This window comes from Poromitra crassiceps (genome assembly GCF_964638095.1).
Source record: "Poromitra crassiceps genome assembly, chromosome: 27".
NCBI lineage: Eukaryota > Metazoa > Chordata > Actinopteri > Beryciformes > Melamphaidae > Poromitra > Poromitra crassiceps.
Window position 1 is genome coordinate 16,600,942 of NC_139650.1, and position 16,013 is coordinate 16,616,954.

General features: G+C 43.2%; 1 protein-coding gene across 1 annotated transcript in view; it reads left to right on the forward strand.

Moving 5' to 3' along the window:
• atrip (ATR interacting protein) overlaps window positions 1-16,013 on the forward strand; it is a 117,339-nt gene that overhangs the window by 94,495 nt on the left and 6,831 nt on the right. The window contains exons 13-16 of the mRNA XM_083661634.1: window positions 1,239-1,449; window positions 3,111-3,202; window positions 8,451-8,537; window positions 12,571-12,649. Coding sequence (XP_083517760.1) covers window positions 1,239-1,449; window positions 3,111-3,202; window positions 8,451-8,537; window positions 12,571-12,649 — 469 coding nt within the window. The remainder of the gene's footprint in view (window positions 1-1,238; window positions 1,450-3,110; window positions 3,203-8,450; window positions 8,538-12,570; window positions 12,650-16,013) is intronic.

Sequence of the window (16,013 nt, forward strand, 5' to 3'; positions counted from 1 at the left end):
CGCCTTGCATGGCTGCAGACGCCTCGGTGTGTGAATGTGAGGTATTCATGTAAAAGCGCTTTGGGTAGTGCACTCTAGAAATACAGTCCATTTACCATTTGACGTTACGGTGTCACAGCAATAAAAAGGGGAAAGGCTGAAATGAAAGCAAAATAAGCGATCCGATGCAACAGGAGGGCCAGGAGGAATTATCCCTGCCTACAGTTGATGAGTAAGTTACACAGTTGATGACAGACCATCATCTCAGACTGAACCTCAGCAAAACAGAATTACTTTTTATCCCTCGTAAAAACTGCCCCCTCACTGACCTCTCCATCACCATCGGCAATACCACAGTTCTTCCTTCTCAATCTGTTAAAAACCTTGGTGTACTCACCCTCAATTACAGCTATCGCCCTCTCCTGCAGATTGTCATTATACAACATCAGAAAAATCCGTAAGTTCCTCACCACTGAGGCAACACAACTCCTGGTCCAGGCTCTTGTCCTCTCCCGCCTGGACTATTGTAATGTCCTCCTGGCGGGGTTACCTGCCTCTGCCATCCAGCCCCTCCAACTCATTCAAAACTCTGCTGCCCGTCTGGTCTTCAACCTCCTAAAATTCTCCCATGTCACCCCTCTTTTCCGTCAACTTCACTGGCTCCCCGTCCTCGCACGTATCAAGTTCAAGACCTTGGTTTTGGCCTTCAGGGCAGTCCACCGGTCAGCCCCCCTTTATTTACAATCCCTCGTCACCTTCCAAACCCACCGCTCCTCCACCTCCACCGCTCGCCTCGCCCCTCCACCACTCCTGACGCCTGGTAGTCGTCTGTCCCGTTCACGCCTGTTCTCCTCTCTGGATCCACAATGGTGGAATGAGCTTTCCCCTTCGGTCGTGCTGGCTGAAACTCTTCCTATTTTTCACCGGAGGCTGAAAACCCACCTCTTTGGACTACACCTGGGTCCTCCATAATTGCTACTGTTACTGTTACTTCTTACTGTTACATTTGTTGCTTTTTAACTTATTTTAATGTTTACATTTGACGGTAACCTATGTTTCTCTCTTTCATTTGTTTTTATCTGATATGTTCATAAATTGTAATTTGTAAATCTTGTAAGTCGCTTTAGATAAAAGCGTCTGCTAAATGCAATAAAGTAAAGTGAAGAATGTGTGTGTGTGTGTGTGTGTGTTTGTGTGTGTGTGTGTGTGTGTGTGTGTGTGTGTGTGTGTGCGCACGGCACGCGGTGCTATTTTTGGAGAGATGTGTGTGTGCATGCGTGTATGTGTACGAATGGGATGCTCACTGTCTGTCTGTCTCTCTGTGCAGGCTGCAGCGTGTGTTGCACAGCCCGGTGCTGTCTCACTCTCTCTCAGCAGACAGCAGCTGTCAGTCAGTAGCAGACTGTGTGTCTGTGCTGTGGTCTGTAGGCGAGCACAGTGCGCTGAGTCAGCAGCTCTGCTCCCAGCAAGGTGAGTCTGACCCCACACCCCCGACAGACCGCCCCCTCCCCCCAGACCAGACTCTGCCCACTGCAGGCGAGATTCTGTCTACTGCAGTCAGGGACAGAGAGGAGCTTCAGGCAAAATACATAGCCGGAACTCTCCAGTTTTGTCAGGAAAGTAGTTCCTAACAGTGGTTAGTAATTAGTCGTTAGTATTTGCTTCGAAAACTACTGTAATTAGTCTCGTAATTTTACTTATTATTTAATAACGTGGTGAATGCACTAGTCACAACATGTACATATAATAAGAGCGTTTTGGCACTGTTGGAATGTGTATTTGGTGACTTAATGGAGTTAGGCTAGCCGTTCCGCAGACTACCAGTCATTGTGCTAAGCTAACTAGCAGGATGGACGCATCACTAGTCACTACTTTCTATTGCACGCACAGAGAAGAGAAGGCCATCTATCTTCCCGTCTTACTATCAGGAAGATGGCGAATCTCAAAAAATGTTGTGTTCGTTTATTTAACTCATTAAGTGCCATAGACGACCTAACTCGTCTTACATAATCCAGCGCTTAAGTGCCAAGGACGAGCTAACTCGTCTTACATAAACATTTTTTTTTTTTGACGGTGGGACATCAATCAACCCCTTTTACATCTTCGAGATAACTATTTGGAGCAAGAGCATGTGTGTAATCTATTTTACCGACCACTAAGTGGCGACAGAGACCGAGAGAAGCCACAGCCACGGGACCCAAAAGCAGCCGCCTCCCGCGGAAATGGCTTGGCGATTTTACAGTCAGAAGCCCGGACACACACACACAGAACGGACAGAGATCCCTTCCCCCCAGAGCCGCGGATCAACGCGCGAACACACACACACACACACACACACACACACACACACACACACACACACACACACACACCGCGGGAGCAAGCCATTCAAGGAAATGGCGACGCGATTTTACAGTAATCCATTTCAGACTCGTCTTGCCCGACAGGCAGACAGGCAGGCAGGCAGCAGCAACGCGCTTCTGACACGCCCGCTGTAAAGCCAGGAGGAAGGAGGAGAAGACACACGGAGGGAGGAGTTTGAATGAGAGGGGTGTTTCCTGTTGTTATGGAGGAAATTACTGTTCAAAACTATTGTTTAGAATGTCTGACGGTCTTACTGATGCCAAAAATGAATGGTTAAAGTGACTGTTTCACAAAAAGCCATTTATCTCTGAATAAATTTCCAGACGCTGAAACCATGCTGTACTCAATGGCTAATATCTACATAACTACTAACTCTGCAAACTAACTATTTTAGACAGAGAAAGCACACATTCTATTAGTTATTTTTAGATGATTGATGTTCATGAATTCTTAACAGAAAAGAATCCTCGGCTGTTCTAAAATGAGCCAGAATCGTCAAAAACACCCCTGGCACAACTTACCTACAGGAATGAAAACATGGCTGGCACTGAATGTGTTAAAATATTGATATTTGGCACTAGTGTATCGATAACGTATCACAATAGGAAGTATCACCGTATTCCATATTTTGTCCCACCCCTACTGAGGTGTGTGTGTGTGTGTGTGTGTGTGTGTGTGTGTGTGTGTGTGTGTGTGTGTGTGTGTGTGTGTGTGTGTGTGTGTGTGTGTGTGTGCGCGCGTGCGCGTGCGTGTGTGTGTGTGTGCAGACTCCTGTGTGTTCCTCAGGTTGTTCCACTACATCAGAACCAGACCGGACAGCCACGCAACACACACACAGTGGATACTGCTGGACCTGCAGGTAAACACACTAGAGCTGTCACTTTTTAATTGAAATTCGAATGTAACTTCGAATGTGCGGGAGGGGGCGGGATGTTCGATATGTAATTGACCCATCCGAATTAAAATAATAATAATATTGTTGAAAGAAAACAGTTTAGGTCCAAAGTAGGCCACTGGAGCACACAGATCCTTTTGAAAAACTTTTTTTATTGAAAGACTAACGTTTCGACGCCATGCGTCTTCATCAGAGTTGCAGAACAATGAGCAATCTTTTCATATTTATTACCTCCCTCTAATCAGAGCCAATCCAGTCCAGGCTGGAGAGGGGGAGGGAGGTGAGAACAAGCTTAATTGACAGAAATGATAATTCATTTACGAGTTATATTCTACAGGAATCAGAATACATTTTCAATAAAGACAAATTTACAGTGATATGTAAATAATAATAGGTTAATCACAATAATAATAAAACCCCCATAAACGCCATCAACAAAGTAAAATTTTATTCTAGGGATGGGAGAGGGATAGGGAGTGATGGGAGGGACAACTATGTGCAGGACGGCGGGGTTTACACCTGGAGTTAAAAGGAGGAGAAACATGTCAGTCAGTGTAAGCTCCAATTAACAATGCACAAATAAAAGTTAATTCAGGTCTACAACAATAAAAAACCTACCCATCATAATTTGAGAAACATGAGAAAACAACCACCAATTCTTAATTCATTAAGAATTATTCATTTTCTTAATTCATAGTTAGAAAAAAGACAAATATAAGCCACATTTTTAAACCTCACCTGTTTCCTATAGTTTCATATTGGTATATAAAGTAATGCCAATTTCTTTTGCTTTTTCTTTTAAAAATGTGGCTTATATTTGTCTCTTTTTTCTAACTATGTTTTAATGACCCAGTACTGGGTCTCAGGTTCCTTTACTGTGTTACAAATAAAACAAAAAGCTGTTTCCATAAAACTGTGATACAAATTCAACAATAAGCAATAAATAATCAACGTTTCAGGTGGAGGCTTCCATGACACAGCTCATCTCGTTGCCATTTCCCATCCGACTGTGTATCTGGAGCTGCACGCATGTGCACAAAGCGACATCACCATGGGGGTGCGTTCACACGCAACAACAACAGAGCACTCGAGTAAAAGATTCACACACAAAACGAAGAAATGGTGGTGTTTTGGTTAAATTCATAAGCGAACCAGATTAACCTGTTACACACGCATACACACAACTTTCAAAATAGCTCAAAAACTGTCCAGACTTACCTTGAGGATGGTCACCTGTATAATGTGGACCAAGTTTCGTGAAAGTTTTACTTATGGTCTTTAATGTAAAAACCTTTATTATATCACCACCTTCAGGCTTTCGGCTTCATTGGAAGTTTGACAACCTAGGCTTATTTAAAGGGGGCTTACCCCCCCAGATATGTGACAAAACGGCATGCTGCTTGATTTGAAAAAACCTATTGGAAAAATCAAGAAATGAAGGCAAAGTTCGTCTCCTCTTGTCTCACTATAATCTTTGGTTGTGCTCAGACAGGAAACTTCGGAAATGTTTTACCGGAAAATGATGCCATGACAGTTTGCCCACCGCATCAAGAAAAACGTTATATGAGAGCTACAAAATCTTTATAAATATCAACAACTAGCCAACGCTGGTGGCCTGTATGGAAACAGTGTTGCTCAAAATGGTTGAAAGTTATATCAATTTGGTCATTCAGTGGTGAACTACTTAACTGCCATTGACTCCCATGTAACTATCGTTAAAAGAGCCTGGTGACACGAGGTTATCGTTAGTCAGGCCACAGCAGAGCACAATACGAGGCAGGACAAACCCCCCGCTCTGAACACGCTCTAATGTAATCACAATGGAAGATTTCTGCATTGAGGTAAACACGTTAAATTGTTCACCAACTTGTCCTCTAGAACGCTATGAAGTCTTTTTTTCACTTTCGTTTATCATTTTTCGTGATTCTTGTCAAAAGGTGCAGTGCGCCCTGTAAAAAATCACCCTCTGCTTTTTCCTCTCGCTTAGCGCGAGACCAGAGCGGAGTAGCTGCAGCTACTCCGCTCTGCGGCCCGCAGTACAAACACAACATTCTCCCTCCTCTTCTCTTCTCTCTCTCTCTGCACAATCGAAGTGGTTAAGTGGTTCTCAATGTGGGGTCCGGGGACCACCAGTGGTCCTTGAGAGGATTCCAGGATTCTCTGTTATCTCTCAACCTAATATATATGGAATTCTGGACAAAATCATATCTAGGTTACATTAAAAAAAAAAAAAAAACAGATTTGCATCTGAGAGACCAAATCTCATCATATGGGGATCCATTGCCCCAATGTGAACTAAATTAGGGGTCCTTAAAGGGATAGTTCGGTTTGTTTGAAGTGGGGTCCTATCAGCTAGTTCGATACACTAACTTAATTAGGTACAGTGTTCTGGAGGCTGGGCGCATTGTGTAACGAGACCCGGCACTCAGAGCAGCAGCCAAACCAGCTTTTTCTCTGTAAGTACGTGGGGTCAACAACTAAAACGTAATTTAGCCACCTAAAAAAACGCCCACCTAAACAAATCGATATCTGTGTACATGCACACTCTATTTTGACAATTTTCAGCGCTTTACTTTTCCGCAAAACAGCAGTTTCATTCGGCACTGCTTTTTCTCCCAACCGTACAACTACCGTATTCCTCCGTAACCCATAGAGGGCACTTATGCGGCTGAAAATGATACAAATGGTACAATGGTAACAGTTTGGTCTCAAATGTGGAAATTCTGACCAGAAATCTTCACACACCACCCCAAAAGTCCTATATATTGGTTAAAAGCTGAAGAAAAGTGTTTTGGGGGTTAGTTACACTTTAAGCTCACCTGCATCATGTCATGACATGATGCTCGGGCATGATGCAAACTGGCTAGTTAATTTAATTTGTAAAATAGCTGTTAAATTCCACATATTACTATAATCAGAATAAAATATGAAAAGTACAAAACATATTGCATACTTACACTTCAAAGCAGATATAGCTGGGGAGCTATCAGCCCGCACACTCACCGGATAATTAAAGTCTTAGGTGCACGGCACAAGAGTTTCTTAAAGCAGTAGAGAAGGAGCCAGCACTCAAAGAAGTCCTTTTGAGGGTTTTTTATTCCTGTTGCAACCACAACGTACGCGTTTCAACATCAACAAACACGTTTATCATAATTTTATTCTCCATTAACGATGTTGTCAAGTCGGACAAACCAGAGGGCTGTACCACGAATGTTGTATAAGAAGATCCAGGATCTGTCCCTTGATCTGGTTTGGCTAAACCAGATAATTGCGAAGAAGCTCGATTCTAGTTAAGTGATACTACGAAATTCGTAGTATCACTTACGTAGTATCACTTACGTGGCAAACTACATTCGTAGTACGAATGTAGTTTGCCACTCGTTAAGTGGACCCAGGTTTTTCTAATCAAGTTGAGAGCGTGTGCACATGAAGATGCCCGTGCACAGGAGCTTGTGCCCGCAACTAGCCAATCACAATGCAGTATGGACTGCTCCAGCTTCTACAGCGCCAGACACGCCTATTTCCTCATTCATTCAAAGCGCAAATCGTGAACCTTTACCTACTATGTATGTCAGAATCAAAATCCGCGTTGGATATTATTAGTCTGTTCCCGAATGACTGTCTAAAGTTACCGCTTTTATTCACATCAGTAATTTCTTTGAAGAGCGGTTTCTGCCTCCATGTAGGCTATCTACAGCAGCTCAATTCACCCTCTCAATAAACTCAATATAACCTGCATGTCTATTTCCGTAGGCGTTTTTAGACCATTTAGGCTCAATGAATAATAATGATCTCATGATATGTTTGGTCGCACTGATGGAATAATTCCTATAGGCTAATAGGCTATCAATAAAAAAATAATGATAATAAAATAAAAAAAGGCTGCTGAACTGAATCGACACGGTACGTGTGGGCATAGATTTCATTTATAAAAAATAGCCTATTTTGTGGTCACATATGGCAGCATATTGGCAGTCGCATATCTCCATATTTCATACAAGGACTATGCTGGAAATAATATGAAGTTCAATCACATCATACAGGCCAAAAGCAACACAGTTGCAGCTGCAAAATGCAGGAGTAGCCTAGATATGAATTATCTGTGTGCAGGCAATCCCATATTAAATTGCTTACATAGTAGTAGGCTATTCTGGCATGTATGACCATGTCCAACCCAACGTCAGCCTCAGCTCCGTTCTGCACACGGCACTGTACGCTTTGGAGATGTTTATGTAACCTTTTTATGCCGGTTTAGTGATATTTCTCCACTCACCATTCAGCTCCAATCGATCGGCGGGGTCAAACAACGTATCTAGCCTACTTGAGAGCACAAAAATGTATATATAAAAACATATTCCAAAGTGGTAAGTAGGGCTTAATATAAATGTAGCCTGCAACAAGTGCAAGGCTGTCCTCGATTAATTCAACAAGAGCCATTTTTCTTTTTCTTTTTTCCCCTTTTGAATGCAATGTATTTTTCATATGGGGACCATATGAATGGCGACTCGCTGTTTCCAGAGAGCTGATTGGTAAGCAGGTGGGTCTTTCATGGGTTTTGATCTTATCCTCTGAACTGGTTAGCCGTAGAGCATAAGTTGCTATGGTGATCTATCTCGGTAAGAAGTTAACTAGCGTCATGGTACGGCAAACCTAGGGTTAAACCTGAAGTTACCTCACTAAGCCACTAATCTTGCTTCGTGGTACACCCCAGAGAGCTCTGAAATGATACCCGAATTTCCGACATGTAATTCCGAGTTTGAAAACCATTCAATTCATTTTTAAAGTCGGAGCTCATTTTTTTCCAAGTTGTCTTGAACGCATCAACATTTCCCAACATGCCTCACTCCCAGCAGGCTGCGTTGTTGACAGTCAGGATCATCTCATTGTCACAGGATCATCTCATTGTCAATGTGATGCTCGTTCCTGTTGATGTTTTGAATTTGATTTTGTTAACGTTATTGTTTATATTGTTGGTTTTTCCATTATCGTTGATATTGACCTTATTAACATAGTGGCCATTTGGAATCATGGATGCATGCCATGAAACTCAGGAGGTTTATCTGTTCTTGTTTTGTAATGCTGTTTCTATGGATACTCAAGTCTTCTGGATGGAGTTGAACATGGCCGCCGTGTGAGTAAGGTCTGTTGTTGATGTCGTCGTTGTCTCTGATGATGATGATGATGATGATGATGTTGCTATTGTTGTCGTCAGGTGGTCCGTTTGTTGAGCAGACTGCTGACTCAGAAAGTAGACACCTGGTCTGCTGCTGTCCAGAGCAACTGCCAGTGCTACACTGAGGTAACACACACACACACACACTGTAACATACACTCACACACTCTCTAATGTCACTTTCAGACCAATGACCAGGGTCGTGCCAGTGTTACTTGACCCATGTTCAACCCTTCTTTCATCAATTCAAACACGTGGTTAATCCCTGGTCATGACAGTTCAGATAGGACCCAGGTCAACACGTGGTTAATCCCTGGTCATGACAGTTCAGATAGGACCCAGGTCAACACGTGGTTAATCCCTGGTCATGACAGTTCAGATAGGACCCGGGGTCAACACGTGGTTAATCCCTGGTCATGACAGTTCAGATAGGACCCGGGGTCAACACGTGGTTAATCCCTGGTCATGACAGTTCAGATAGGACCCGGGGTCAACACGTGGTTAATCCCTGGTCATGACAGTTCAGATAGGACCCGGGGTCAACACGTGGTTAATCCCTGGTCATGACAGTTCAGATAGGACCCGGGGTCAACACGTGGTTAATCCCTGGTCATGACAGTTCAGATAGGACCCAGGTCAACACGTGGTTAATCCCTGGTCATGACAGTTCAGATAGGACCCGGGGTCAACACGTGGTTAATCCCTGGTCATGACAGTTCAGATAGGACCCGGGGTCAACACGTGGTTAATCCCTGGTCATGACAGTTCAGATAGGACCCGGGGTCAACACGTGGTTAATCCCTGGTCATGACAGTTCAGATAGGACCCGGGGTCAACACGTGGTTAATCCCTGGTCATGACAGTTCAGATAGGACCCAGGTCAACACGTGGTTAATCCCTGGTCATGACAGTTCAGATAGGACCCAGGTCAACACGTGGTTAATCCCTGGTCATGACAGTTCAGATAGGACCCGGGGTCAACACGTGGTTAATCCCTGGTCATGACAGTTCAGATAGGACCCGGGGTCAACACGTGGTTAATCCCTGGTCATGACAGTTCAGATAGGACCCGGGGTCAACACGTGGTTAATCCCTGGTCATGACAGTTCAGATAGGACCCAGGTCAACACGTGGTTAATCCCTGGTCATGACAGTTCAGATAGGACCCAGGTCAACACGTGGTTAATCCCTGGTCATGACAGTTCAGATAGGACCCAGGTCAACACGTGGTTAATCCCTGCTCATGACAGTTCAGATAGGACCCGGGTCAACTGGACCGGGAGAGATACATAACAATGAAGCTAAACACAGTATTTGACCGTGCGGTGTAACATTTCCCTCAGTGAAAAGTGTGTGTGGTAGGTCTGCACCATATGAGGAAAATCTGCCATGTGCTATAACATTGTTCACAACCAGAGTTGGGGGTAACGCGTTACAAAGTAACGCGTTACAAAGTAACGCGTTACTGTAATCACATTACTTTTGTCGGTAACGAGTAGTGTAAGGCACTACTGTACCTAAGTGCAGTAATCACATTACAGTTACTAATCAAACGCTTACCTCGTTACATGCGTACTAGCAAAATAGGTATAGAGAGAAAAGATCTCCGTTTTAATAGCAGATCCTGTGTCCCATCAGACAGGTCATTTAACTGCACAGCAGAATCAATCATGGTGCCAATATTTCAACTTTGTATTAGCATGCAGAACAGCACTATTAGTCGACACATAGCTTATCAGATAACTAACATCATGCATATAGAACAATAAATCAAACAATTGACACAAAAACACAGCAGGGCATGCTGGGAACTCCGCCCACTTTCCTCTTCCACGGGTTAAATTTCCCAGAAGGCTTTGCATAACTTTTTACACTCTGTTTTACAATTAAATCAGGCTAAAGAGTGTTAGATATAAATAATATGTATTTTAACACAACATGCAATTCTGGAATATCTGAATATTGGACAAAATTAAATTAAATTAAATGTAAACATAAACCATGAGAGAAACCCACATACAGCGATGGGGTCTGTAAATACCCCTTGTAAATACAACGTGTTCTAGGGAAGTGGGCGCAGTGCGATATGTTCCATAATAGTCTGCCAGCAATCTGCCAAAAAGCGCCGTCTTCTACAACAAGTTTTTGTTGCGCGGAAGCGGAAGGACAAGAATGTGAAACTGCAAACGCCCTGGACAGAAGCAGCTAGCTACGGTAGCGTACGACATAAACCTCTCAAAGCATCTGCAGTGGAAACATGCTAACACAAAGCTGGTTGCAGACCCAAGCTGAGTCGCCTGCCTCGACCGCAAGCAAGCAGCAAAAGCTTTCTTTTCACCAGGTAACATCAAAATCAGAGATGGACAGGCGTGTTGCCTCCTCCTACATGGTAGAGGAAATGTTGCCACTTTCAACAGTAGAATGAAATATCCATTTTTCAGAAACATACTGAGCAAAATACAGATGGCAGGGAACGGACAGCCACCATCAGACAGGAAAAGTTTTGCAACCTACCTTATTACGATAGAGATTTGTGCTAATATATGGGCATATATGTAAGGATTAATGTTGTATTGTTAACTGGCAAATTATGTGACAATGCATCTCAGGCGATGTTACAGAGTAACGCAAAAGTAATGTAACGAGTAGTGTAACAAATTACTTTCTCCAGGGAGTAATCAAGTAAAGTAAGGCATTACTTTTTTTGAAAGTAATGTGTAATATATTACTTTTTTGAGTAACGGACCCCAACTCTGTTCACAACATTGTTATTGTTGTACAATATTGCAATGACGATATGACTTGCGATAAATAAACAAATATTGAAGTATGCATGTTGGCTACAGTTCATATGTCTTTCTGCTTTCAAGGAGAATTTCAGTATTTTCATATCTGTTTACGTATAACTAAGTCATGTGAACAGAAATCTTTGAAATTGATGCAGTATTGACCAATATTGCTTCACTTGGCAGCCGCTTTTCCCGCATGCCCCTACTGCACTAAACAAGCTTGTTTTTACCACTGACGGGATCAGATGATTCCATCATGACATTATTATATAGAGATATAATTTACCTTCTGCTTGATCCAAGTCTCAGACAGTTGCATTGTTTGGAAGTCAGCTGTGGGGCGGAAAGCTGGGACTGGCAGCTACCATGTATGTTTGGGGTAACAGATAGCGTAGCTGAATGATTTTGTAAGTTCTGGCTGAATAATGTGATTTCGAGAATATGGGCGATGCATTTGAATTCAATGGCCGCCCGTATTTATTTGTGCCGGACTAACGTTATTACAAACTGAAGAGCGGGGGCAATGGGAGCTTCTATCTCTACCAATGTGACGGACAGCAGGGAGAGACAGGGTGAACATGCTGATGCATGGTAAATACAAGTGTCTATTTTCTCTCTCTCTTTTACAATAACAATCTGAGCCTGTGTCCATTGCAAAAGCAAGCCTAATTAGTAGACGTAAGTGCAGGCTGCCAAGGCAGGAGGGGCAGGTGGGTGAAGCGATCTAGGTCAAACTCAATACTGCACCAATTTAAAAAATGTCTGCTAACATGACTTACAGTAGTTATACATAAACAGATATGAAAATAGGGTCCAGGTTGAAAAATGCAGAAATTCCCCTTTAATACTGCTAACATAGACTCCAAATCCTGAGTAGCCTATGCCCACAAGCATGGCTGTCTGTTACGACTCAAGCTGAAACGACACAGCGTGTTTGGGTTTTGGCGGGGGGGTGGAGTGCACCGCTGCAAGGGAATAGTGTGCGCTGGATTTACAACACAAGACAAAACCATCGCATGCTGAGCGTGAATGCATGGCACGTGTAATAAAATATTTTTTGTTATTCATTGCATTTCAGGCAGTCTTTGCGATGTGTTTATTGTGCATGTTTATATCGCGATGACGAGGAAAATATGATTTATCATGCAGCCCTAGTGTGTGGGTGTGTCTTGAGACTCCTGTCAGCTAATGGCTAGCAGCTAGCCTTGATGGATTACCCTGCCTCGACCTCACTCTGAAAGGGGCACACACACACACACAGTCTCACACACACATTCCCCCATGCTCTCTCTGTACTGTATAAAGTAACACTAACCCAACAGTATAAAATACCTTCTCTCTCTCTCTGCCTGTCTGTATGTCTCTGTCAGTTGGTGCAGACAGTAGTTGTAGTTTTCCATCGTCAGTGGTTGGAGCTCAGAGGTTCTCAGGAGTCGAGCGAAGCAGCAGGTCAGTCGCATTCCAGCAAAGATATTTTCTGACCGATAACATCCTGTAATACTCTTGTCATGTCTCTAGTTGTCTCTCTGAACTCATTTCCTGCCAACCCTTTTCTTCAGCACATTTAGAGGTTCACTGCGTGCTAGTTTTTTGTATTTGCGCGTTTTAAATCCGAAAATTTAATTCATATTGAATCTGATGATTAAATACAAATTAATTGTCTTGATTAGAATTTTTTTATTTCGAACAGTTAAAAAAACAATATTAATATTAATATTATTTTCTTTTTTTTAACACATTCACTGCCAGCCGTTTTTTTTTTTACTGTAGGTAGCTTCTGCCAAAGGTTTTTTTTGAGGATTCTGGCTCATCTTACAAGAGCCGAGGATTATTTTCTGCTTGGACTTTGTGAACACAAAATATCTAAAAAGTACTAATAGAATGTGTGCTTTCTCTGTCTAAAAGAGTTAGTTTGTAGAGTTAGTAGTTATGTAGATATTAGCCGTTGAGTACAGCATGGTTTCAGCGTCTGAGACAGAAAGCTGAGATAATCGCAGTTTTGTGAAATTCAATCAAACAGTCACTTTAACCATTTATTTTTGGCATCAGTAACACATCAGACATCTAAACAATATAGTTCTGAACAGTAATTTCCTCCATATCAGCACCCGCACCCCCTCTCCTTCAAACTCCTCCCTCCGTGGGCGTGTCTCTGGTGGCTTTCAGCAGCGTTTGTCACAAGCGAGTTTCTGCTGCCTGTCTGCAGTGAGCAGCTTCCCTCCCTGGCGGCCCCCTCGTCGGCGAGTCTGGATGGGGCTTGCTCGTTTCTTGGGTTTTCGGTTGAGAGCTTTGATGAAGCTTTGTGCGATTCTAGGCTTTATGCTGCGTGTTTCAAAGTGTGTTTTGCACCCAGTCTATTTTTGGAACCCCCCACCGTTGTGCGCCACCGTTGTGCACCAGCGTGAAAGCGTTTTCGCCTACAGTATGAGAATGAGGCTCGTTCGTTTCTGGGTTTTCGGTTGAGCTCAGCTGGAATGAAGCTGCGTGCGATTGTGGGCTTTCTGCCGGTGTTTCAAAGTGTGTTGCACCCATAATCTATTATGCAAATTTGCAATCCCCCACCGCCAGCTCTCAGCGCGAAAGCGAAAGCGTTTTCACCAATCCATTTTATAGTAGGAGAATGGTTTCCTCGCGCGTTCCCCTGCAGTTTTGCCTCGGCTTTTTCTAGTCTGGAGAGCACTGTCGCCACTTAGTGGGTCGGTGGAATGGGTTGTACACGTTCGGTGGCTCCCATATTTTTATAGGAGAATAAAAATGACGTCCCACCGTCAATTTTTTTTTTTTTTTTTTTTTGACGACTTGACTCGTCAATGGCAGTCAACCGTTGGATTTTTTTTGACGAGTCAACTCGCCATTGGCAGTGAACGTGTTAATGATTATTATTTTTTTTTTTCTATTTTTTATAGAACAATATACGAACAAGACAAACTCAGACACAGGAAAAGAAAGGGGAAAAAAACATGCTTTTTCTTTTTCTTTTACTACCAGAATGGAATTCACAAAACGGTAAATTGAAAAAACAACATCTGTCAAATCTAGACACAACAAGCAACATCCAAGCTCAAAGAAAGCTATATTAACTCTTACCGTTCAACATAGTGTATTAGGGCAGCGTTTATCAACTGGTGGGTCGCGGGGCCGCTTTGATTGGGTCGCGGACATTGGCCCAATTTTTTTTTTTTTTTTTTTTTTTTTTTCATATTTCATTTGAGTTAAATTCAGATTATTGAAACTGGATTAGCCTGACCAGTTTTACTTGTTTAACAAGCTGAAGCATATGCTCTGCCTGTAATTCAAGAGAAGTCTGCCTTTTCATTTCATATTTAATTTTAGTTCAATTCAGATGATTGAAACTGGATTAGCATGGCCCCAGTTTAATTAAAAGTTATGACCAGTTTAACACATTGAGTGCCACAGCGCTTCAGTAAAATTGTCTGCAGCCTGTGCCAGATTCACTTCCATTCAGTTGAAAACAGCTATAGAATTTTTTCTATTATGGCTATATTGACGGGGCTGGACTTTAATGAAACATTGAACACTCCTGCTTCTTCCAAAGAAGAAATTTTGTTTCTAGACAGTTCCATTATGAAATGACAGCCTCTGAAAAAAAGTGCACTTTCAAGGGTTTTCTGTCGTTTTTTTTTACTTTCCAAGATATAGTCACTTTTATGAATACCTTTTGCACTCTAATTTCGAGCACATTCACTGACTCTGGCTGGTGTTTTCTGATGTGGTGGCGTGGTGTGGTTTCTGTGCAGCCTGCGTGCCCCCCCCCCCCCCCCCCTCTCCCCCCCCCCCCCCCCCCCTCTCCACCTCTGAGCTGCGGGCTCCTCCCACACGCACAGAGTTTGTTTTCTCGACTCCGTTTTTGCCCCGGACGGATCCCAGCGCGCATCAAGGAAATGATGCGCGCTGGCAAACGCGACTGAACGAAAAGGCTTGGCCGTTCGGCTTCGGATGCTGGCTTTCTGGCAGGAAATCGTGTGGAGATAGATAGAAGCATAAGAGCTCAGTTGTGAGCGCGGATGCAGCCGAGCCCACTCTCCGCTGCAGACAGAGCAATATATACGGCTCTGGCTGAAGCATGCATCGGTTTCCTCTTTGATCACGTCTTTCCCTGCTTTCTCCTGCACAAAGTAAAGGATCTGAGGTGGGTGGCGCAGCTTCCGTGACGATGTTTAAGGTGGCGCCGTGTGATCCCTTGAAGGGATTCATGCTCACTGGCTGGGTACGACCTTAAACAGCAGAATTATGGAATAATATGAATTATGATTTTAGGACGTCCACAGACGTCCTTGGCACTCCCCGTTACTTTTTTTTAGGACGTGCACAGACGTCCTTGGCACTCAATGTGTTAACTAAAGAGCATATAGCCTGCCTGTGATTCAAGAAAAGTCTGCCTTTTTATTTCATATTAGTTAACACGTTCACTGCCATCGACGAGTTAACTCGTCAAAAAAAAAAAAACTGTTGACTGCCGTCGACGAGTTAACTCGTCAAAAAAAAAAAAAAAAAAAATTGACGGTGGGACGTGGATCAAACCCTTTTACATCTCCTATACAAATATGGGAGCTATTGAATGTGTATAACCTATTTTACCGACCCACTAAGTGGCGACAGTGCTCTCCAGACTAGAGAAAGCCGAGCAAAAACAGCAGGAAAAAGCGTGAGGAATCCATTCTCATGAAAATGGTTTGGCGAAAACGCTTTCGCGCTGGCGCTGTGGAGCTGGCGCACAACGGTGGGGGATTCCAAAAATAGACTCTGGGTGCAACACACTTTGAAACACACAGCAGAAAGCCCAGAATCGCAC